Raw genomic sequence first — 18,640 nt, forward strand, 5'->3', positions numbered from 1 at the left:
ATGCTGTGTGGTACAGGGAGAGGCCAGAGGAGCATCCCTACTGATGCTATGCTGTGTGTTACAGGGAGAGGCCAGAGGAGCATCCCTACTGATGCTATGCTGTGTGTTACAGGGAGAGGCCAGAGGAGCATCCCTACTGATGCTATGCTGTGTGTTACAGGGAGAGGCCAGAGGAGCATCCCTACTGATGCTATGCTGTGTGTTACAGGGAGAGGCCAGAGGAGCATCCCTACTGATGCTATGCTGTGTGTTACAGGGAGAGGCCAGAGGAGCATCCCTACTGATGCTATGCTGTGTAGTACAGGGAGAGAGCAGAGGAGCATCCCAGCCAGCCTTGTGACTGAGATGAGGGGCGACAGCTGACCTATAAGGAGTCGACTCACCCCCGCGTTCACTTCACCACTAATATATTCACTTAGTAATGCTCCGGGGATGTGCAGCCATGCTATTTGAAACACACACACAAACAAACAAACGCATAAAGACTCGTGTGTAGTGTACAGACCTCGACTATCTCGTATAGTCGAGTCGTATATTGTTTTTCTGATAATGCTAACACAAGAAATCATACAAGGCTACAGCAGTGGTTCACAGACTTTTCAGGCCGAGACCCAAAACAGAGATTAAGACGTTTGCCCGGGACACAAACTAGTGAAAATATTTCACTACTATTCGTTTTTTTTTTATTCATGGCATTTCTTAGATTCGTTTGCTTGTTTTAAAATTCATAAGATTATTTTACAGTATTTTATTTAAATACACACACACACACACACACACACACACACACACACACACACACACACACACACACACACACACACACACACACACACACACACACACACACACACACACACACACACACACACACACACACACACACACACACACACACACACACACACACACACACACACACACACACACACACACACACACGATTCTGACTGTTACTTTGTTACCTTCTGATAACCCTAACCATGAACTCCTGTCCCTGTTTAAAGCACTAATAGAACTAATACCATTAGCTAATGCTAATGGTTTAACATGGGGCAGGAATAGCTCCACAATGTGAACTGAACCACCTGAACCCTAACATCCCTAATTTCTGGGCAGGCATGCCATAATAGGTGGAACATTTAGGCAAAAATAGCAGCACTACAAGATCAGATCACAACGTGTTGCGCTGTGTGAGCTTGTAACTATTTTTGGCAAAGACACTTGGAGAAAACGAGGAGACAAAGTATAGAGCGTTTGGTGCCCCTGGTCAACAAAGTATATAGAGTATACAGTATAGGGGTTTAAGTGGTTAAGAGACTAGTTCCCAAGGACCCCCTCTAAAACGTGTGTTGTGCGTGTGTGTGTGTGTGTGTGTGTGTGTGTGTGTGTGTGGGCTGACCGCAGGGTGACAGTTAAAGGGGAAACAAGAAGAAGCAGCTATATGCGTTTCTCAAGTGAGCATTCTTCATTCAGACAGACAGACAGACAGACAGACAGACACAGAGGGGCCTGCGGTTCCGAGAGGCCTGTCCTGTCCATCGTTCGCCAAGTAAAGTGACATACTCAGTGAGTGTCACGGAGCAAGAAAGCGAGAGAAAGACAGACAGATAGAGAGAGAGAGAGATAGAGAGATAGAGAGAGAGAAATGGGGGTATCTAGCTAGCAGACAGACAGACAGAGTCCCTGGTTGCGTTCGTACAGCAGACAGACAGTGAGGCCCTGGCTGCGTTCGTATAGCAGACAGACAGACAGACAGAGAGGCCCTGCCTGCGTTCGTATAGCAGACAGACAGACAGACAGACAGACAGGCCCTGCCTGCGTTCGTATAGCAGACTGACAGACAGACAGGCCCTGCCTGCGTTCTTATCAGTCCGTGGCAGATCAGATGTACAGATAAGGCTTGCAGAAGGAGGCGTCCATGTGAAGCTTCCTGTCATCATCATTAAAGGCCCGTCGCCCCTCCGGTCGGTGGACTCATATGAACACAGCAGCCGTTTAGACCCAGCACCGCTTCCCAAACACTGGGTCGGGACCCACTTGTGGGTCACGGTTAGAGTAAAACTCCCATTTTCTTTTCATATATTTAATTCACAAGATACTTTTTTATTATTACAAATAAATTAAGAATTTTATAAATTTTAAAAGAAACAAACAAGCAAATCTAATAAATTCTATAAATAAAAAATATATAATGAATCTACAAGCTCACAATACGGCGCAAAGCGACGCATTGTGCACTTCTAATCGTCTAATCTCTCTTTTGGATCCTGAAATGTTTGGGAACCAGTGGTTTAGATAGAGACACCATCAGCAGGAACCAGTGGTTTAGATAGAGACACCATCAGCAGGAACCAGTGGTTTAGATAGAGACACCATCAGCAGGAACCAGTGGTTTAGATAGAGACACCATCAGCAGGCCGCGCCGCGCCAGTCAGTCCAAAACAACATAACCATAACTAAAAACCTCAGTGTTGAAGCTGCCATCCAGAAGTCTCATGTTCCTTCCTGGTATTTGAACACTGGTATTTGTCCTCCTGTTCGAGAGACAACACTTACATTTTATCACACGATTTTCTAACCCATTTTTTCACCCAGTGTCAATTATCTAATGTAATCCTGGGCGCTACACTCCCTCTGCCAACCTGGGGAGAGCAACAGACTGACCTCATGCTTCCTTCAATGACCAGGGGGAGCCAGGGGAGCAGGATTACTGCATGTTTTTTCTGAGGGTACCTACCTACCCTACGAGACACGGGGAGAACATGTAAACTCCACACAGAAAGGCCCTTTCGCCTTTTACCCCACCTCGGGTATGGGCACTGATGACGCGGAGGAGAGAACACGCTCCACAGCACCCACAGCGTCCCCAGCGGGAATCGAACCTTCTAGCTGTGAGGCGGCAGCGCTACCGACTGCGCCACCGTGCCCCGAGATAGACAACACTTCTACTGCTCTGACAATTCCTGCCTCGGCCAGCATTGCGCTTATGAGCTTAAGACAGTACCACGTGTCCACCAGTAGGTGTCCTACATCAGTGTCGGTAGTAGGGAGACCAGGCTCCAACCCCTGCAGATGTGCTAGTTAAACTGTAGTAAAGAAACCTCTACTGTTCAGTTTGGTTAAAATAACATTTTATTTGTCGGCCCATACCGTTACGTTTGTACACTCTCAGAGTTAAACTAACACTAAGGCGGTGTATATTAGACTTAGCGATTGCAACGAGCAAGCACAAACCCATGCTATGGTTAAAAAATAAATAAATAAAACAATCCCTGAATCTGCAGCTAATGGGTGACATTCCCCACGAGAGGGATTCTTTGCACTTTAGGCTGTATTTTCTCTCCGTCCATTTTATTTTTTGCTTTCCCGTGCAATAATCTTAACGCTGCCTTGAACGCAGAGAGGACAGTGAAAAATAGATGCATGTTTCCCAACAGCGAACAAAAAAAACAAAGCAACAGCAGAAAGCGAGGCCCTAATGAGATGGTGATGCGAGTTGGTGTAGGAGGTTGGAGGCAGTGGTGATGAGGGGGAGGAGGAGGGGAGGTGATGCTGCTGACTTAGCTGGCCGACTGGCTGACACTGAGCCTCTGTGACACATCCTCTGCCCGCGGGAGACCCTGGCGCTAGTGTATTGTGACAGAGTGCAAGCTTTAAAGGCCAGACACTGAAGCACAACAGCTCCCAAAAAACCTATAACAACTCGGCCTCTCTCTCTCTCTCCTATCCTCTTGTCCGTGTATTATAAGCAGGCCCGCGCACGTGAATGGCAACACACTCTCACACGCGCACACAGTCGCACACGCACGTGAGCCAACACACACGCACGCACACACGCACACACAAACGCATAAACAAACATGACTTTAGTCCTTGACTGTTTAACCAAACCCACTTACTGACTAAATGCAGGAAAATGTAATTAGAATAAGTCCCCCTTTTTGAATGTAGGCATTCATGAGGCAATTAGGTTTTTAGGTAGGACTGCTACGGCAGTGTGTTCAAACACAAGACCTGTGACTGGCCATTTGATGTATGGTGGAACACAGAGCCAGTGGCAGTGATGAGGGTGATCATGCAGACTGCAATGGGGAGAAAACCAGATCCTCTACTGCCACCTACTGGTCAATGGGATATATATCATTTGCAAAGAGGCAAATTATATATTTGCAAAGCGTGTCTGTCCTTTGACTCAGGTACTTTGTCCACCACTGGTCGTGTGTGTGTGTGTGTGTGTGTGTGTGTGTGTGTGTGTGTGTACCTCTCATAGATAGTTTTCAGGGCCACCCCCTCAGAGACCCCATCGGTCTCCTCCAGGAACAGGATGAGCCATGACGTCCTGTATGGCCACTCCTCGGTCAGGTTGATCCACGACGCCAGGCGGTCCCAGTTAAACACGATCTGATTGGCTCGCAGCAGACGACCTGTCCAACAACAACACAGAGGATTGGCCGTCTGCCCATTTGATTTCAAAACGATCACCTAACTCAGTGGTTTTAAACCACTGGTCCTTGAGGGGGTTCCAGGTGGTCCCCAGCTAAATGATGGACAGTTGGTAACCAAATTAACCCTTATAGATCTTTAACTCTTGCAAAAATGGACCCTGATTAATAATTTTACACTTTCAACAAAAAATATTGTTAAACATCCGCATTAAAGTGTAGAAGAATTGTTATTTCGATCAACATTTGCCTGTTGTCTCTCCTATGGTACCAACATCAATACCGCATGGAATTGTGAATACAAGTTTTGGTCTGAGAGGCTAAATTTGATCAAATGGTGGTCCGTGGTTCAAATGCAGAATAAATAATGGGCCTCGATAAGAAAACCACTGAGCCTACTGGATGTTCTGCCACATCAAGAGGACCCCAAACAGACCAGGTGAACTACACTGATATGATATGATGATACTACTAGATTACAGTCATTTTTATCTTCATTAATGGGAGTGACACCTGCAAGCTAGGTCAGGCTAGTCGCACATAGCCTGTCGATCAGAAATCTCTGCTTACAAATAATATGTCTGATGACATCTAGAAAAAAAAATTTATTCATTTTTTTTAATAACAGCATTTAAAAATGCAAGGACCAGTAACCAGTTGTAATTCACAGTGTGAAGCTCAACAGTGCCACTTCAGGTCAGACACACATGGAGACCGTACTCAGACATACATACATACGGACAGACACACATAGCTGTGCACAGGAGACGGTGTGCCACCGCTCAAACAAATGAAGGAGTTCCATCCCTAATGGTCAGTGGAGTGGTCATTACCGGTGACAGAGACAATGTTGAGCAGCCGCCTCATGGTCTGGGGGCTGATGTCACTGAACCAGTCCTCGGTGACCAGCAGCTTGGTCAGGTCAAAGGACATCTGCCTGGTGACGGTCCGCTGCATCTGACGCCGCCGGTACAACGTGTCCTATGAAAGCAAAAAGGTGCATGGATGAACAACAGCACTGCAAAGGTTAAGGAAGTAAACATCAGTGCTAGAAAAGGTACTTTTTTTTACTCAAGTAAAAGTATCAATACTGCAATATAGAAGTATTCTGTTACACGTAAAAGTCCGGAATTCAAAATGTACTTGAGTAAAAGTAAAAAAGTATTGACAGACTTAGGCTCATTAGGTCCACTGGCAGAGCCTGACCAGAGCATTTTGTGGCGGTTTTGGACAACCGTATATCTGACCGACTCAAGGCTGGGCTGCAAATTTGAAGTCGGTGGGGCGAACGGTTCTTGAGTTACGTGGATTACAGACGTACACACATAAGTTGTTGGAATGGATGCATGCAGTAATTCCTATTATTTTTTTCCCAGTGTGTGCATACGGTAGGCTATTCATTGTCTGGGTTCTATGTTAGCGGAAAAGAAAAGCAGAGAGACTTTAAAACGGTTTACAATATGTGTTTACTTATCACAAGTCATATGATATCGTCATTGCGATATTACACAATGTTATCGCGTTTTCCTAATATCGTGCAGCCCCAATACTACTTGAAAACTTCAGGCAGTCACTTTGGTTGCCAAACTGTGTGTCAGCAGGATTTATCTGTTAACGGTATTTAACTACAGTGTCATACAACATAGTAGACTATATTTTTCTATAGCCTATAGTTTTCTCTTCCACAAGTACAGTTTATTCAATGCAGGTTGTGTACAGTAGAGGCTGCATGTAAAGCCTAGTGAGGTATGGGTCTGAGACTAAATTCAAAGTGACTTTTTCTCCACGCTCACGCCTACAACCCCATCATGGCAAACTGAGCAAAACATACAGGGCTATATCTGACACAGTGCCTTATCCCTTACGTATAATTATATTAGCCTTTTTTTGTCTCCACCAGGCCGAAGGCATGGGGAGAGTATGTTTTGCACTCGGTCCGTCCGTCCGTCCGTCCGTGTGACTGTCCGTCTGTCTGTCTGTCCGTCAGTATGTGTGTGACCGTCTGTGGAGATCTAATCTCTGGCACCGTTGGCTTGATCACAACCACAATCTGCACATACACTCCCTGGGTGCCAGAGCTGAACCTCTGACCCAAAGTTTTCACATTGACCTGTTATAGCGCAACCAGGAGTCCACTTTTTGGAAAACACATTTTTTGACAGTACACCTACAGATTTTGTCCAAACATCACGCAAATTGGTACATACTCTCTCTATAGCCATTAAACAAAACAGGTCTTTCAGATTTTTCAGATTGATTGGCTAAGATTGGCTTCCAATGTTCGCAGGAGTGCTCCATTTCGAACAAAATGCCGCAAATTATGAACACATTGTGTGATTTCCGTGACATTTTGCACGCACATTCCCACTCGGCTGAGGAAGAAATGCAACTTGACATTTTTCAAATCAGCCTCATGGTAGCGCTATAACAGGCCGAGTCGGGTCTTTACATATAACTGCACCTATTTTCCCCATTTTAAAACCGGGAAAGGATCTGTCATTTTAGATTCTTTTGTGTTGGCTATTAAAATTCAGCAAGCTCGGAGCGCGTCACAAAGTGACGAAGCGAGCATCCCATGTACATCTGCTATTTGTAGAATCTTATCATCATACATCAGCCAATCAAATAATCACATTCCGTGCTACAAACATGAGGTGCCACAGAAGATAGGAGCCATTATCCTCTGTAAAGGGCAGAAAAGAGCTAATGTCCTGTAGGACTAATGACACACAGGCTTGCTATTGACACAGATCCATCCACAGAGAACATCACGAGCCACAGCCAGGCTTTAGGTCCGGCTTTCAACTTTTTAATGAGTGTCTTGTGATCTCGCTCAGTATATACCCTGTATGTGAAACATATGGCGACCATTCAGGTTCACCACAGAGTAGACAGACAGTAAGTGGCTTAGAGTGTTTCAATTCTCTTGTGTAACACCTTATAAGGTGTTCAACTCTGCCATGTGTTGGAACTGCTGGGTAATAGAGAGGAATGGAAGCTACTAAACACAACTGAATAATGTTGGTATGTGGATACACAACTCGCCATCAGCGCACACAAAAAAAACAGGCGCTTCACTCTCTCCTCCGGCTTTCATTTTTAATCTCCACTTGTAAAAACGAGGGCCTCCCGCTGCAACATCAACAGCCAAGGAGCTAGAGAGGAGCGGCAGGGTAAACACAGCAAGAGTGCGTCGTTTTGTAATAATAAAGAGCCAAAGACAATAAAAAGGAGGGGCAACCGTATTATAAATCAGGAGTTCAAATAAACAACAAACAAACAAACAAGAGGGGAGGGTAGCGAGGGAGGGAGGAATGGGGGAGGGGGGGTCTTGCAGCGGGCAAGAGGGGGGTGGGCTAGGGCTACAGTCAGCAGCGATGGCAGCGGAGTCACTTAGCCTCCTGCCAGCAGAGCTGGTGCCAGTGTTTTGTCACTGGGACCCACCGCTGTTACACCCTGTCATTAGACTGTGGAAGCGCAGCGGGAAGGGTAAACAGCCATTACATCAATTACACCAGGGCTTCTTCTTGGCCCCAACACTGACTCTCTCTCTCTCTCTCTCTATCATCATCTTTCGGTGACCCTCTCCCTCTCTCTGTCTCTCTCTCTCTATCATCATCTTTCGGTGACCCTCTCCCCGTCTCTGACTCTCTCCGTCTCTCTCTCTCTCTCGGTGTCCCTCTCCCTCTCTCTTGTCTGTCTTTGCAGTGTCAAGCCGGTGTCATTCACCGAAGATGCTACGTTCGGTGCCACGCAACAACATATCGCCTCAAACTGTTCCATGGAATGAAGACTGAAAATGTAATGATGATGATGTTTATTATCATTCTAAACCCATCGTTGCTGCTGTTCCACACGACGGCCGACCAGTTGAAGAAATCACAGATTTGAGGCATTAACCTCTTTGAGACCATTCATGTTTCTGCAAGATGCTTCTAAACTTGTATTCTATTATCTAGTTTGATCACTCAGTTCAAATACTCTTTCATCTTAAAATAACTAATAACCGATCTACAAGCTCACAACACGTCGCAACTATGGAATCCAAATGACCAAAATCAGTTGTGGCGTGAGAACTTGGATCCATGCTGTTCCCAGAGGACCGCTGCATGCACTGGGCATGCGGGGGGGGGGGGGGGGGGGGGGGCATTCTCAGGCACTGTCTCTCCGCCTCAGGAAGCTACATAATGAATCTATGCAAACTATGTATGCAGAACCTCAGTGGGTTCCTTCAAACACCATGGGAAACAACACTGCACTTTAATTTAGTTTGATTTAACAACCGAGACGTCAAACATCAGCTTTTTTACAAATCCGAAGATAAACTCTCTCGGGTGTGGTGGTGGGAACAGCGAATTATGTTCAGCAGCATAACCTCGACGACATCATCAAAAACATTCATTATGACTGTATTATGCCACCAAAAGAAAGAAAGAAAAAAAAAACAGCGGCTCTGGAGTTTGTAATTAATGTTGTTGTTGTTTCATTGTCGATCGTTGTGAGGCGGGGCGGGTGTGAAGGACGTCTAATTAGGGTGACAAGCAGAATGAGTGTTTTACCCTGCGGTTGAGGGCGTTCTTGCTGCCCAGCTTGCTCTGTTCTCCCATGCTGTTCTTCCTGTCGGTGTCCTCATGCCACCCTACAGACACACAGAATCATCAAAATTAAGTAATTTCAACAAAGCATACATGAATATATATATGGCTTAATCATTTTTGTATTATTTTTCTGTGGTGAAAGTCTCTAGCAAACTTTATGATGATTTCACCCTGGCAACGTTCTAATGCTTAATTTGTGCTCCGTCGTATTATGTGTCGTAAATAGTCAATCTACTATCGCATTGGGTCCCCAAAGTATTAGCAAAACACTGAGATTGTAATGATAATATAGCATTAATATGACAAAAGAATTATGTATAAAACATTCATGGTCTTTAGAACCTTGAAGAATTCGTTTTCATTGCCATGATACTGATAAATAGGAACTTAAAGTATACTATTTTCACTCATCCAAGCCGGAACGTCTTTTGACGCCTAGCCCTAGGCAGCGCCTTCTCTGCAGGAGAGTTAAAATAAAAAATGCTTTGAAAATGGACACGGGTGGGTCCGATGGGTGGCCCACGAAACGCTTTTGAGATTTTCAAGTGGTGCCCAGATCAAGGAAAAGGTTAAGAAGACCACTTGGTCTATGCCGCCGTTACCTTCGGTCGGTACGAGGTCTCCGTTGACGGGGGGCGCCGCCATGCAGAGCTTCTTGGCCGTGCTGAGGCCGCGGCTGTTGAGGAACACGGGCAGGTGGACGATGTTCCTCATGTAGTCGTGGCCGTTGATGTTGGAGTCCCGCAGCACGCTGTTGAGGTTCTGGTTGATGGCCTTGATGATGATGTGAGGGTCGCTGGCAAACACAGAGATGAAGGGGCCTTTGGAGAACAAAACCCTCACCTGTTGTACAGGAAGAATGGAGGGGGGTTAGCTGGTCGGTCAGATGCAGGGGTCGGGATCCGGGACCCGGAGTAGGCCTACCCTAGCAATAGTTTTAATCTTTTCTTATTTCCATCAACTCTTATTTTCTCTTTTTCTTTTGAAATGTTTTTTTGTATGATGTCCTCTCTTTCGTTTTATGTCAGTTTTGTTTAGTGTTCCATGCCCGGGAACTATGGATGGAAATTAGCATCTGTGCTAAATCTGGAGTATTCACGCTACATTTGTATGTAATGTTCATTAATATACAATCATACATACATAACTGTATGTATGATTGTCTCCACCAGGCCGAAGGCATGGGGAGAGAGTATGTTTGCACTCCCTCCGTCCGTGTGTGTGTGTGTGTGTGTGTGTGTGTGTGTGTGTGTGTGTGTGTGTGTGTGTGTGTGTGTGTGTGTGTGTGTGTGTGTGTGCGCGCGCGTCCGTCTGTTACCAGCTAATCTCCGGCACCGCTAACCCGGTCGATGCCAAATTTTGCACACACACTCCCTGGATGCCAACGATGAACCTCTGCCCCACATTTTACAGAACGGCCTGTTATAGCGCCACCAGGAGGCCGACTTTTGGAAAAACACATTTTTGGATATTATCCAGATTCTGTCCAAAAATCCCACAAATCGTTATACACTATCTCTATAGAGCGTCGCAGTCCCAGGGCCCAGGAAATGATTCCCCATACATTTTCCTCATAGACATTTCAAAAAGTATTTATTTAAAGACCTTTTAAGCCTCGTACAAAGCCAACTCAAGTTGTGACAAATCATGACAAGAACACAATTTTTCGGGCCGAACAAATAATTACAAAGGCAGATTACAACACTTTTTTTTTTTTTGTAATTATTTGTTTGGTCCAAAATATTGTCACAACTCGAGTTGGCTTTGTACGACGCTTATAAGGTCTTTAAATAAATACTTTTTCAAATGTCTATGGGAGAAATAATTGGGAATTATTTCCTGGGCCTGGCGTCGTCATGAAAGGGGGCGGGACTGCGACGCGCCCGTCCCATTTCATGACGACGCCAGGCCTGCCGTTATTTTCTTCTTTCTAATTATTTGTTTGGCCTAAAACATTGTGTTTATTGTCATGATTTGTCACGACAACAGTCGGCTTTGTCCGCGGCGTAAACGTCTTTAAAATAAATACTTCTTGAAAAGTATGAGGAAAATGAACAGGGAATTATTTTCCAGGTCTCTCGAGGGGGCGGGACTGCGACGCTATATAGTCATGTGTTCAAGATGGATCTGTCCGATATTTCATATTCCATTTGAATTGGCTAACATTGGCTTTCAAAGTTTGCAGGATTGGCCCGTTTTTAACAAAAACACTGAAATCATGCAGCGTGCAATTTCCGTGAAATCTTCCACAGACTTTCCTACTAGGCTGAGGAATATATTACACCCTTTTCACATTGGCCTGTTATAGCACCACCAACGGGTGGATTTTTGCAAAACACATTTTTGGAACAAAATGCCTCAAATCATCCAATTGCCATCCAAGGCGTAAGAAGAAATGGCACCCTTTTTACATTGGTTTATTATAGCGCCACCAGGAGGCCACAACCTGACCTGCCCTGTGCCCCGAGGGGCACTTTATCTAGTTGAATTTGTGTCTATCAAAAATTACAATGAAGGCCAAAATTATTTAAGGATTTTTTTAAGTAGAGGAAATGGAGAGAACTGTTAAGTTCGTATGTTCGTTAAGATGGAATGTGGAATCATAATGGATCCTAACCGTAGTCAGATGATGAGTCTTTAACCATAAACTTTCATGCAAAGCAGATATAGCGTAATGGCCAGCGTCTGATTGTATATCCCTCTGTCACAGTGATAACCTGGACTGCTTTTTAACCACTTGTAGCCCCTGTATACTTTGTTGTACGATGAATTACATAGTGCCAATATTAAAACTCATAACACCGTGAGCTTGTAAATGTGCTATTTTAACTCATTTTTTAATGTTCTACCCACAATGACATGCCCAAAATAGCAATGCCAGTTTGAAAGTGGTTAATTTGTGATCTAACTTGGCATACTGTAGGTTTAGGAATCGCTAAATATAATATATTTCCGCGTGTGGCATCGTTGCTATTAAAGCCTCGCCTTAATAGTAGATTTTAGTCAAAAGAAGTCATTCTTCTGAAAATAACGATGATGTCGACATGCTCTCGCTGAGAGTTTCAGGGCCAAACAGGTCGGTCCTTCCTAAAACAAGCTCACGTTGTCCTTTGAGGAAAATCACAGTCACGCACTTTCTGATGTTTAAGCTTGTTTTAGCTAACAGCTAGCGAGGAGTGCTTCGGGGCAAACCCTCATCCTAATCCATCAAATTGAAATAAACCATATTAAATGAGCACATATCAAAATGAAAAGATGCCAAATTAAACGACGAGCCTGAGTGACATCTGACACTAATGGCTTGGAACGCTGCGACTCCAAGCGCTAGTTTAACTGAGTCTAACGACCGTTTCAAAAAGCTGATTGTCAGCAAACAGCACATGACGGGAGGGGGGGGGGGGTTTCCCACTCTGCTAACTAAGGGATAGTGTCCAAGTGTCACAAGACACTGATTTGCGCTGCATACATTGTGTGATTTGTCAGACCCCATGCCAGCGCTCCCAGGCCAGTGAACCTACTGTACCGTTCTCTGCAACAGCTATCCCACCCTTCCTTTCTCCAACTGAGTCACCGTCTTAGGAATAGCAACTTGTGAACTTAGATCATATTATACGACCACATTAGCCAGTAGTCGGAAAAAATATTTTTAACAAAATAAACAAACTAGGAAAAAATAAAGACATAATCACTAAGTACCCTTTTTGTGCGGTGCACACCGCTCGAACTGACTGGCCGCGTGTGTCCCTATGTCCCTACTTATGTCTGTCTGTCTGTCTGGGGTATGAACAGCTGCAATACCGCTGGGTGACCTAAAGTGGCACTGTTGAGCAGCCTAGTAAGCCTACATTTACACTGAGCACTATAACTAGAACAATAAAGGTATAACGAACAATAAAACTGTACCGTACAGTATCACAGAGTACAGCAACAATCACAATAAAAGGATAGTTGCACCGCTCAGTTCACACAGGTGTGGTTTTTAAATCTGCTCTGAAGAAGGCTGTCACCGAAACACGTTAGCGTTCTTCTCAATAAAATATGAAAAATATGAGCCAGTTTAAATTTGGAGTTCCGCTTTTTCCACTTTGTTTTCCAAGTATAGGGGGCATTAACTCAGAAACCAACAAAGTAGACTGGGGTTGGCTCTGTATTTGGTCCCCCCTCTACACCAAATCTGTTCTCTGACAATAACCGATTTACAAGCTTGCAACGGGACGCGCTGTGAGCTTGCGGATCTGCTATTTTCGGTGAATGTTTCCTTCATCATAGTAGGGGTGCTAGCTAGGGTTCAGGTGGTTCAAAGTGTCATAGTGAAATCTTCAGCTCCAACAGAAGACGCTTTGACGGGACGGGGAGGTGCTCTCAGAGAGACACAAGATTACATTAGGACACAGGAGAACGCCATTCTCTGGGGGATTACTCCACCAAATAACAACATTTAGCTGAAGGAAATTCTATTACGCCAGCTGGGGAGGAGGAATATGAACTTGGAGGCGATCTGGGACAGCTGTGAAGACAGCGGTGGCTACTGAGCAGTGTGTGTGTGTGTGTGTGTGTGTGTGTGTGTGTGCGTAGGTGAAAGAGCCACTGAGAGGTAAAGTCCACATGACGGCTTCTCTACAAAAGCCCCTCTCACAGTTGGAGATTTGCATAATGGATATGGATATTTAATTATGAAGTTCTTTTGAATTATCCTGTTAGAGGGAGCTGCACCCACCCACCACTCATGTGCGCGCGCACGCACACACACACGCACACGCGCACACACGCACACACACACACACACACACACACACACACACACACACATACACACACACACACCGTGTCCAGCATCTGTAGCACTCGGTCCTGCTCGCAGGCGTCCAGGCCGTCGATGATGACCGCCATGCGCGTCTGGTTCTGGGTGAAGCCATCGATGGTCTTGGCCATCTTGGACATCAGCTCCACCTCGTGCTTCAGCACCTGGTGTGGAACGATGGCGGGAAAAAAAGACAAGTAAAACACTCAACAAGAAGCGTCCGCAGCTAAACATGATGCAAAATAATTCATTATAATTTATTATAAATATATTTCTATATAGTGTGTGAAACTGTATACGATGGAGATAGAAACAAGAATGACTTAAGTCATAAACGCCAGGTGCGGCAAGCGCTGCTTCTTGACCGTCTGCGTTGTGCGTCTTTTCCCCCATTTTTTTCGTTTGTTCATTTCCGACGTTTGTTGGTTCACTCACTGTTTTGTTACGGCTTTCCTCTAGCTCCAGTTAGCTCATAACATTAGCTTCTGTTGCCGTCCAAAGTCACTGGTGTTAACCCCTTACACAGCAGCAGCCAATACGGCTTCACGTTGTGGCGTTCAGAGTATGGGTTTTTATGCCATTCAGACTATGGGTTTTATGGGTAAGTCTCCCATTGGCTTAGAGGCAGCCTAGAGGCAGCTAATCATGAAAAAGTGCCCACTAAGGTCGTCACTACAGTCGTCAGTATGTGCTAGTAGAGAAGTAGCAAATGTAGTCCAGGCGCTTTTCAAGCACCTGGCAAAAAAATAATCCTGTGGATCCACATAGGATCAGCGTGGCTCCAATGTGGATCTCTAGACTGGCATGGTCAGACTAATAGAACACATAGGATCAGTGTGGCTCCAATGTGAACCTCTAGCCTGGCATGGTCAGACTAATAGAACACATAGGATCAGTGTGGCTCCAATGTGAACCTCTAGCCTGGCATGGTCAGACTAATAGAACACATAGGATCAGTGTGGCTCCAATGTGAACCTCTAGCCTGGCATGGTCAGACTAATAGAACACATAGGATCAGCGTGGCTCCAATGTGGATCTCTAGCCTGGCAGATTCTCTAGACAGACTAATAGAACTGCGTAGATAATATTCTGGAAGTTCGGTGTGGAAGATTAATTTCCAAGGGGCGGCTACAAACCGATTCCAACGTCACAGCAAAATATTTCCCACTTTGAATAGTGGGCTCCGATTGGTCACCCACAACTCTGGGGTGAGCGAAATGTATTTCAAATGTGCGAGACCAATTTCTTTGTTTTAGCCGTGGCAGATTCGTCGGGTTTCCGGCTACCACTGTGTGTCGCTAAGCCAGCCTAAGATTGGCTGCCCCGACCCATCGGCTTAACTGATTGGACAAAATAAATGGAATAACTTTCCATTTATCGTTCCCGACATGCATGGCCCCAAGTAGGCCTCCGGCCATCACACATAATAGATATTAATCTATTTGGTATGACTCCAAGGTTTCATTCCAATCCATGACCCATTGACTTCCATATTACAAAAGCTATAAAAAAGTATGTGAAAAACATTTAGTGGAGGTACTAAGTAAACCTACTGACAGTGTGCACAACATACTTGGTGCTGATCGGTCGAGTGGTTTATTAGCTAATTACAGTCATCTCCAGCATGGGTATTGTGTTGCGTTGGCCTCGTGCAGTGATACTAATATCACTGCATCTGCCTGGGCAACGTGCATTGCAAAGGCAGATGAAGTCTGGCTGCACAAGGCTAGTGTTGCGTCGCATTGTGAGCTTGTCGATCGGCTATTTTCAGCAAAAACTTTGCCCACAATAACAGAAAACAGAAAGTACTAGTAGTAGTATTGAGCCCTGAGGGATTCCGGTTACCCATATGGGTTTTAAGTGGTTAAGTGGTTAAGTTAAGTCATCAGATTTGAATTTATAAAACTGATAGGGTTTGCCCCTGTTAGTTGTGATACTGTGATGTCCTGAGACAACAGGGACGGATTAAGACTCACAGAGGGGACAATTATCTTTTAGGCCCCCCTACCAAACACCATGCATGCTACCCAGAACAGTCAGTTGGGTGGACACGCAAACACACTACTTGAGTTGTAAGGCATGTGTGGGTTAAGAAATCACCTGTAGACATTTCAACATACAGGATTTACAGTCTTTTAAAAAAAGATATAAAACTAATACAACTACTTGTCGGCTTTGCTAGTTAGCCATTATAGAAGGAGACATACTGTAGGCTGATATTTAACCCATTTTGGGCGGGAACCCCTTTTTGTGTTAGCATTATGTTATGCTTTAGCTATTGAAAAACAGCAGATCTACAAGCTCATAGCGCACCACCGAGTGGCGCACTACGAGCTTGTAGATCTGCCATTTTTGAAAAATCAAAGAGCAACTGACATAGAAACATAGCTTATTCAGAACACTGTCAGGATGTAGAAGACATTTTTAGAATCTGATCTCAGGTCCAAATGGGTTAATGTACATATACACTGTATGGGGCCCCTGGGCACTGGCCCGGGTCCATAATCCGTCCATGCCAGATACTGGTCTTGGGGGAGTTGACTGTATACCTTCATGAAGCCTTCACTCTTGAGTTTGGTCAGGTTGTTGGCGGCGCTGTGCAGGCGTTTCCTCTGGGAGTGGAGCACAGAGTCGGCCACCTGCCACCACGTCCTGACGTTGAGCAGCAGAGCCAGACCCACCACGCTGGCCATGCCTATTAGCACTGCGTTCACAGTCAGGTTCCCCGGGTCCGCCTGGAGCACACAAATCAGTCCAATGGTTGTTTTTAATGCCGTCCTGGGCACATAGGATGGTAATCTAGTCTGACAGCGCGTTGCGGGTTACTGTCAAACTGAAACTACTAACCTATCAATAAAGCCCCACAAAATATCTAAAGAAAAACATTCATTTTTACAGATATACTCAAGTGAACACGAGAAAAAAGGTAAAACACTACTAACTAAAGCTGTGGTTCTCAACCAGTGGGGACCACCAGTGGTCTCCAAGGGGGTTCCAGGTGGTCCCCAGGTCTAATCAACCAGTGGGGACCACCAGTGGTCTCCAAGGGGGTTCCAGGTGGTCCCCAGGTCTAATCAACCAGTGGGGACCACCAGTGGTCTCCAAGGGGGTTCCAGGTGGTCCCCAGGTCTAATCAACCAGTGGGGACCACCAGTGGTCTCCAAGGGTTCTCAACCAGTGGGGACCACCAGTGGTCTCAACCAGTGGGGACCACCAGTGGTCTCCAAGGGGGTTCCAGGTGGTCCCCACTGGTTGTTCTCAACCAGTGGGGACCACCAGTGGTCTCCAAGGGGGTTCCAGGTGGTCCCCACTGGTTGTTCTCAACCAGTGGGGACCACCAGTGGTCTCCAAGGGGGTTCCAGGTTCTCAACCAGTGGGGACCACCAGTGGTCTCCAAGGGGGTTCCAGGTGGTCCCCAGCTAAATGATGGAGAGAACCACATTAGGACCCTAGCCTAATCCATATAAACTCTTGAGAGCGTAAACTTAAACCTTTTCTGTGCCATTTGGTTTCATTTTACGCTTTCACGTCGTATTTTATTCTGTCTGCCTGTCGCTGAATAAAAGTTTGATATCAATAACAATGCGCGAGGACGTGTGTACACGTCCTCGCAATCCATCCATTAGCTAGGACGGCTCCACACGTCCTACAGTCTAAATGGGTTCAAGTGAGTTGTGAGCCACTGCTTCTTTTCATGTTGACTGTTTCTACAGTTTTGGCTCAGCACCAATGGAGGATGTGCGTTACATATCTTACTCTGATAGAGTAGAGCAAAACCATCTGACCTCCCCACTCAGACATGTTAACCATATAATACTTCATCGTAAGAGACAAGTGGCGAAAGATATGTAGATTGACATGTTGGACTGATATCACATATTTTGGTTCCATTTGAGTTAAATTAACAGTGAGGATTTTACCATATCGGGGTCTGAGAGATGCAAAGTACACTAAGGGTCCTTGAAATTAAAATAGGTTGAGAATCACTGGTGTAGAGGTTGTAGTGGACAATATAAGGCAATATACAATATACTTAAAAAATACAACTCTCACCTTGAAAATGGCCAGCAGAGCCACTCCAGTGATGAGGCAGCCCAGAGTCACTGCAAACAGCACAAAGGATGGAACGCAGCATGTCTTCTTCCATTTCTTACCTGCACAGTGAGACATGGATGGATGGGGGGGGGGAGAGAGAGAGAGAGAGAGAGAGAGAGAGAGAGAGAGAGAGAGAGAGAGAGAGAGAGAGAGAGAGAGAGAGAGAAAGGTTTAAAGAGAGATTAGTATTGTGGAACACACTGAATGGGGGAACAGGTGAAAACGTTTACCTCTTATTGACATATTAAATAAACTTCTATAATCTGAGAAATAGAAGAATAATAGTGTTGGAACTTTTGTAGGGAATAAAACATTACTCTGACCAATCTGTATGGTGTTATAACATGTGCTGTGGTTGGAGGTGGTCTCACTACTCTTCCATTTAGTAATTTAATAAACCCTGTGTTCAGGTAGGAAAAACTCTACCATTGAGACCTGAAACCAGATTCTACAAATGTCTTCAAAATCATGACTGTTTTCTAGAAAAACCTATGATTCTATCTGTCAGTGGTTCTATCTATGTCAGTGGTTCTATCTATGTCAGTGGTTCTATTTATGTCAGTGGTTCTATCTACATCAGTGGTTCTATCTATGTCAGTGGTTCTATCTATGTCAGTGGTTCTATCTATGTCAGTGGTTCTATTTATGTCAGTGGTTCTATCTACGTCAGTGGTTCTATCTATGTCAGTGGTTCTATCTAT

General features: G+C 45.1%; 1 protein-coding gene across 4 annotated transcripts in view; it reads right to left on the minus strand.

The window, feature by feature from the left end:
- Positions 1–18,640, minus strand: part of kidins220a (kinase D-interacting substrate 220a) — an 84,480-nt gene that overhangs the window by 40,390 nt on the left and 25,450 nt on the right. For all 4 annotated transcript variants that reach the window (XM_079528280.1, XM_079528278.1, XM_079528279.1 and 1 more), the window contains 7 exons: positions 17,898–17,998; positions 16,394–16,579; positions 13,868–14,008; positions 9,646–9,886; positions 9,005–9,084; positions 5,279–5,426; positions 4,265–4,427 (listed from right to left, as the gene is read on the minus strand). In XM_079528280.1, the coding sequence (XP_079384406.1) occupies positions 4,265–4,427; positions 5,279–5,426; positions 9,005–9,084; positions 9,646–9,886; positions 13,868–14,008; positions 16,394–16,579; positions 17,898–17,998 (1,060 nt within the window). The remainder of the gene's footprint in view (positions 1–4,264; positions 4,428–5,278; positions 5,427–9,004; positions 9,085–9,645; positions 9,887–13,867; positions 14,009–16,393; positions 16,580–17,897; positions 17,999–18,640) is intronic.

Source organism: Electrona antarctica (assembly GCF_951216825.1).
Source record: "Electrona antarctica genome assembly, chromosome: 18".
In the NCBI taxonomy this organism is placed as follows: Eukaryota; Metazoa; Chordata; class Actinopteri; order Myctophiformes; family Myctophidae; genus Electrona; species Electrona antarctica.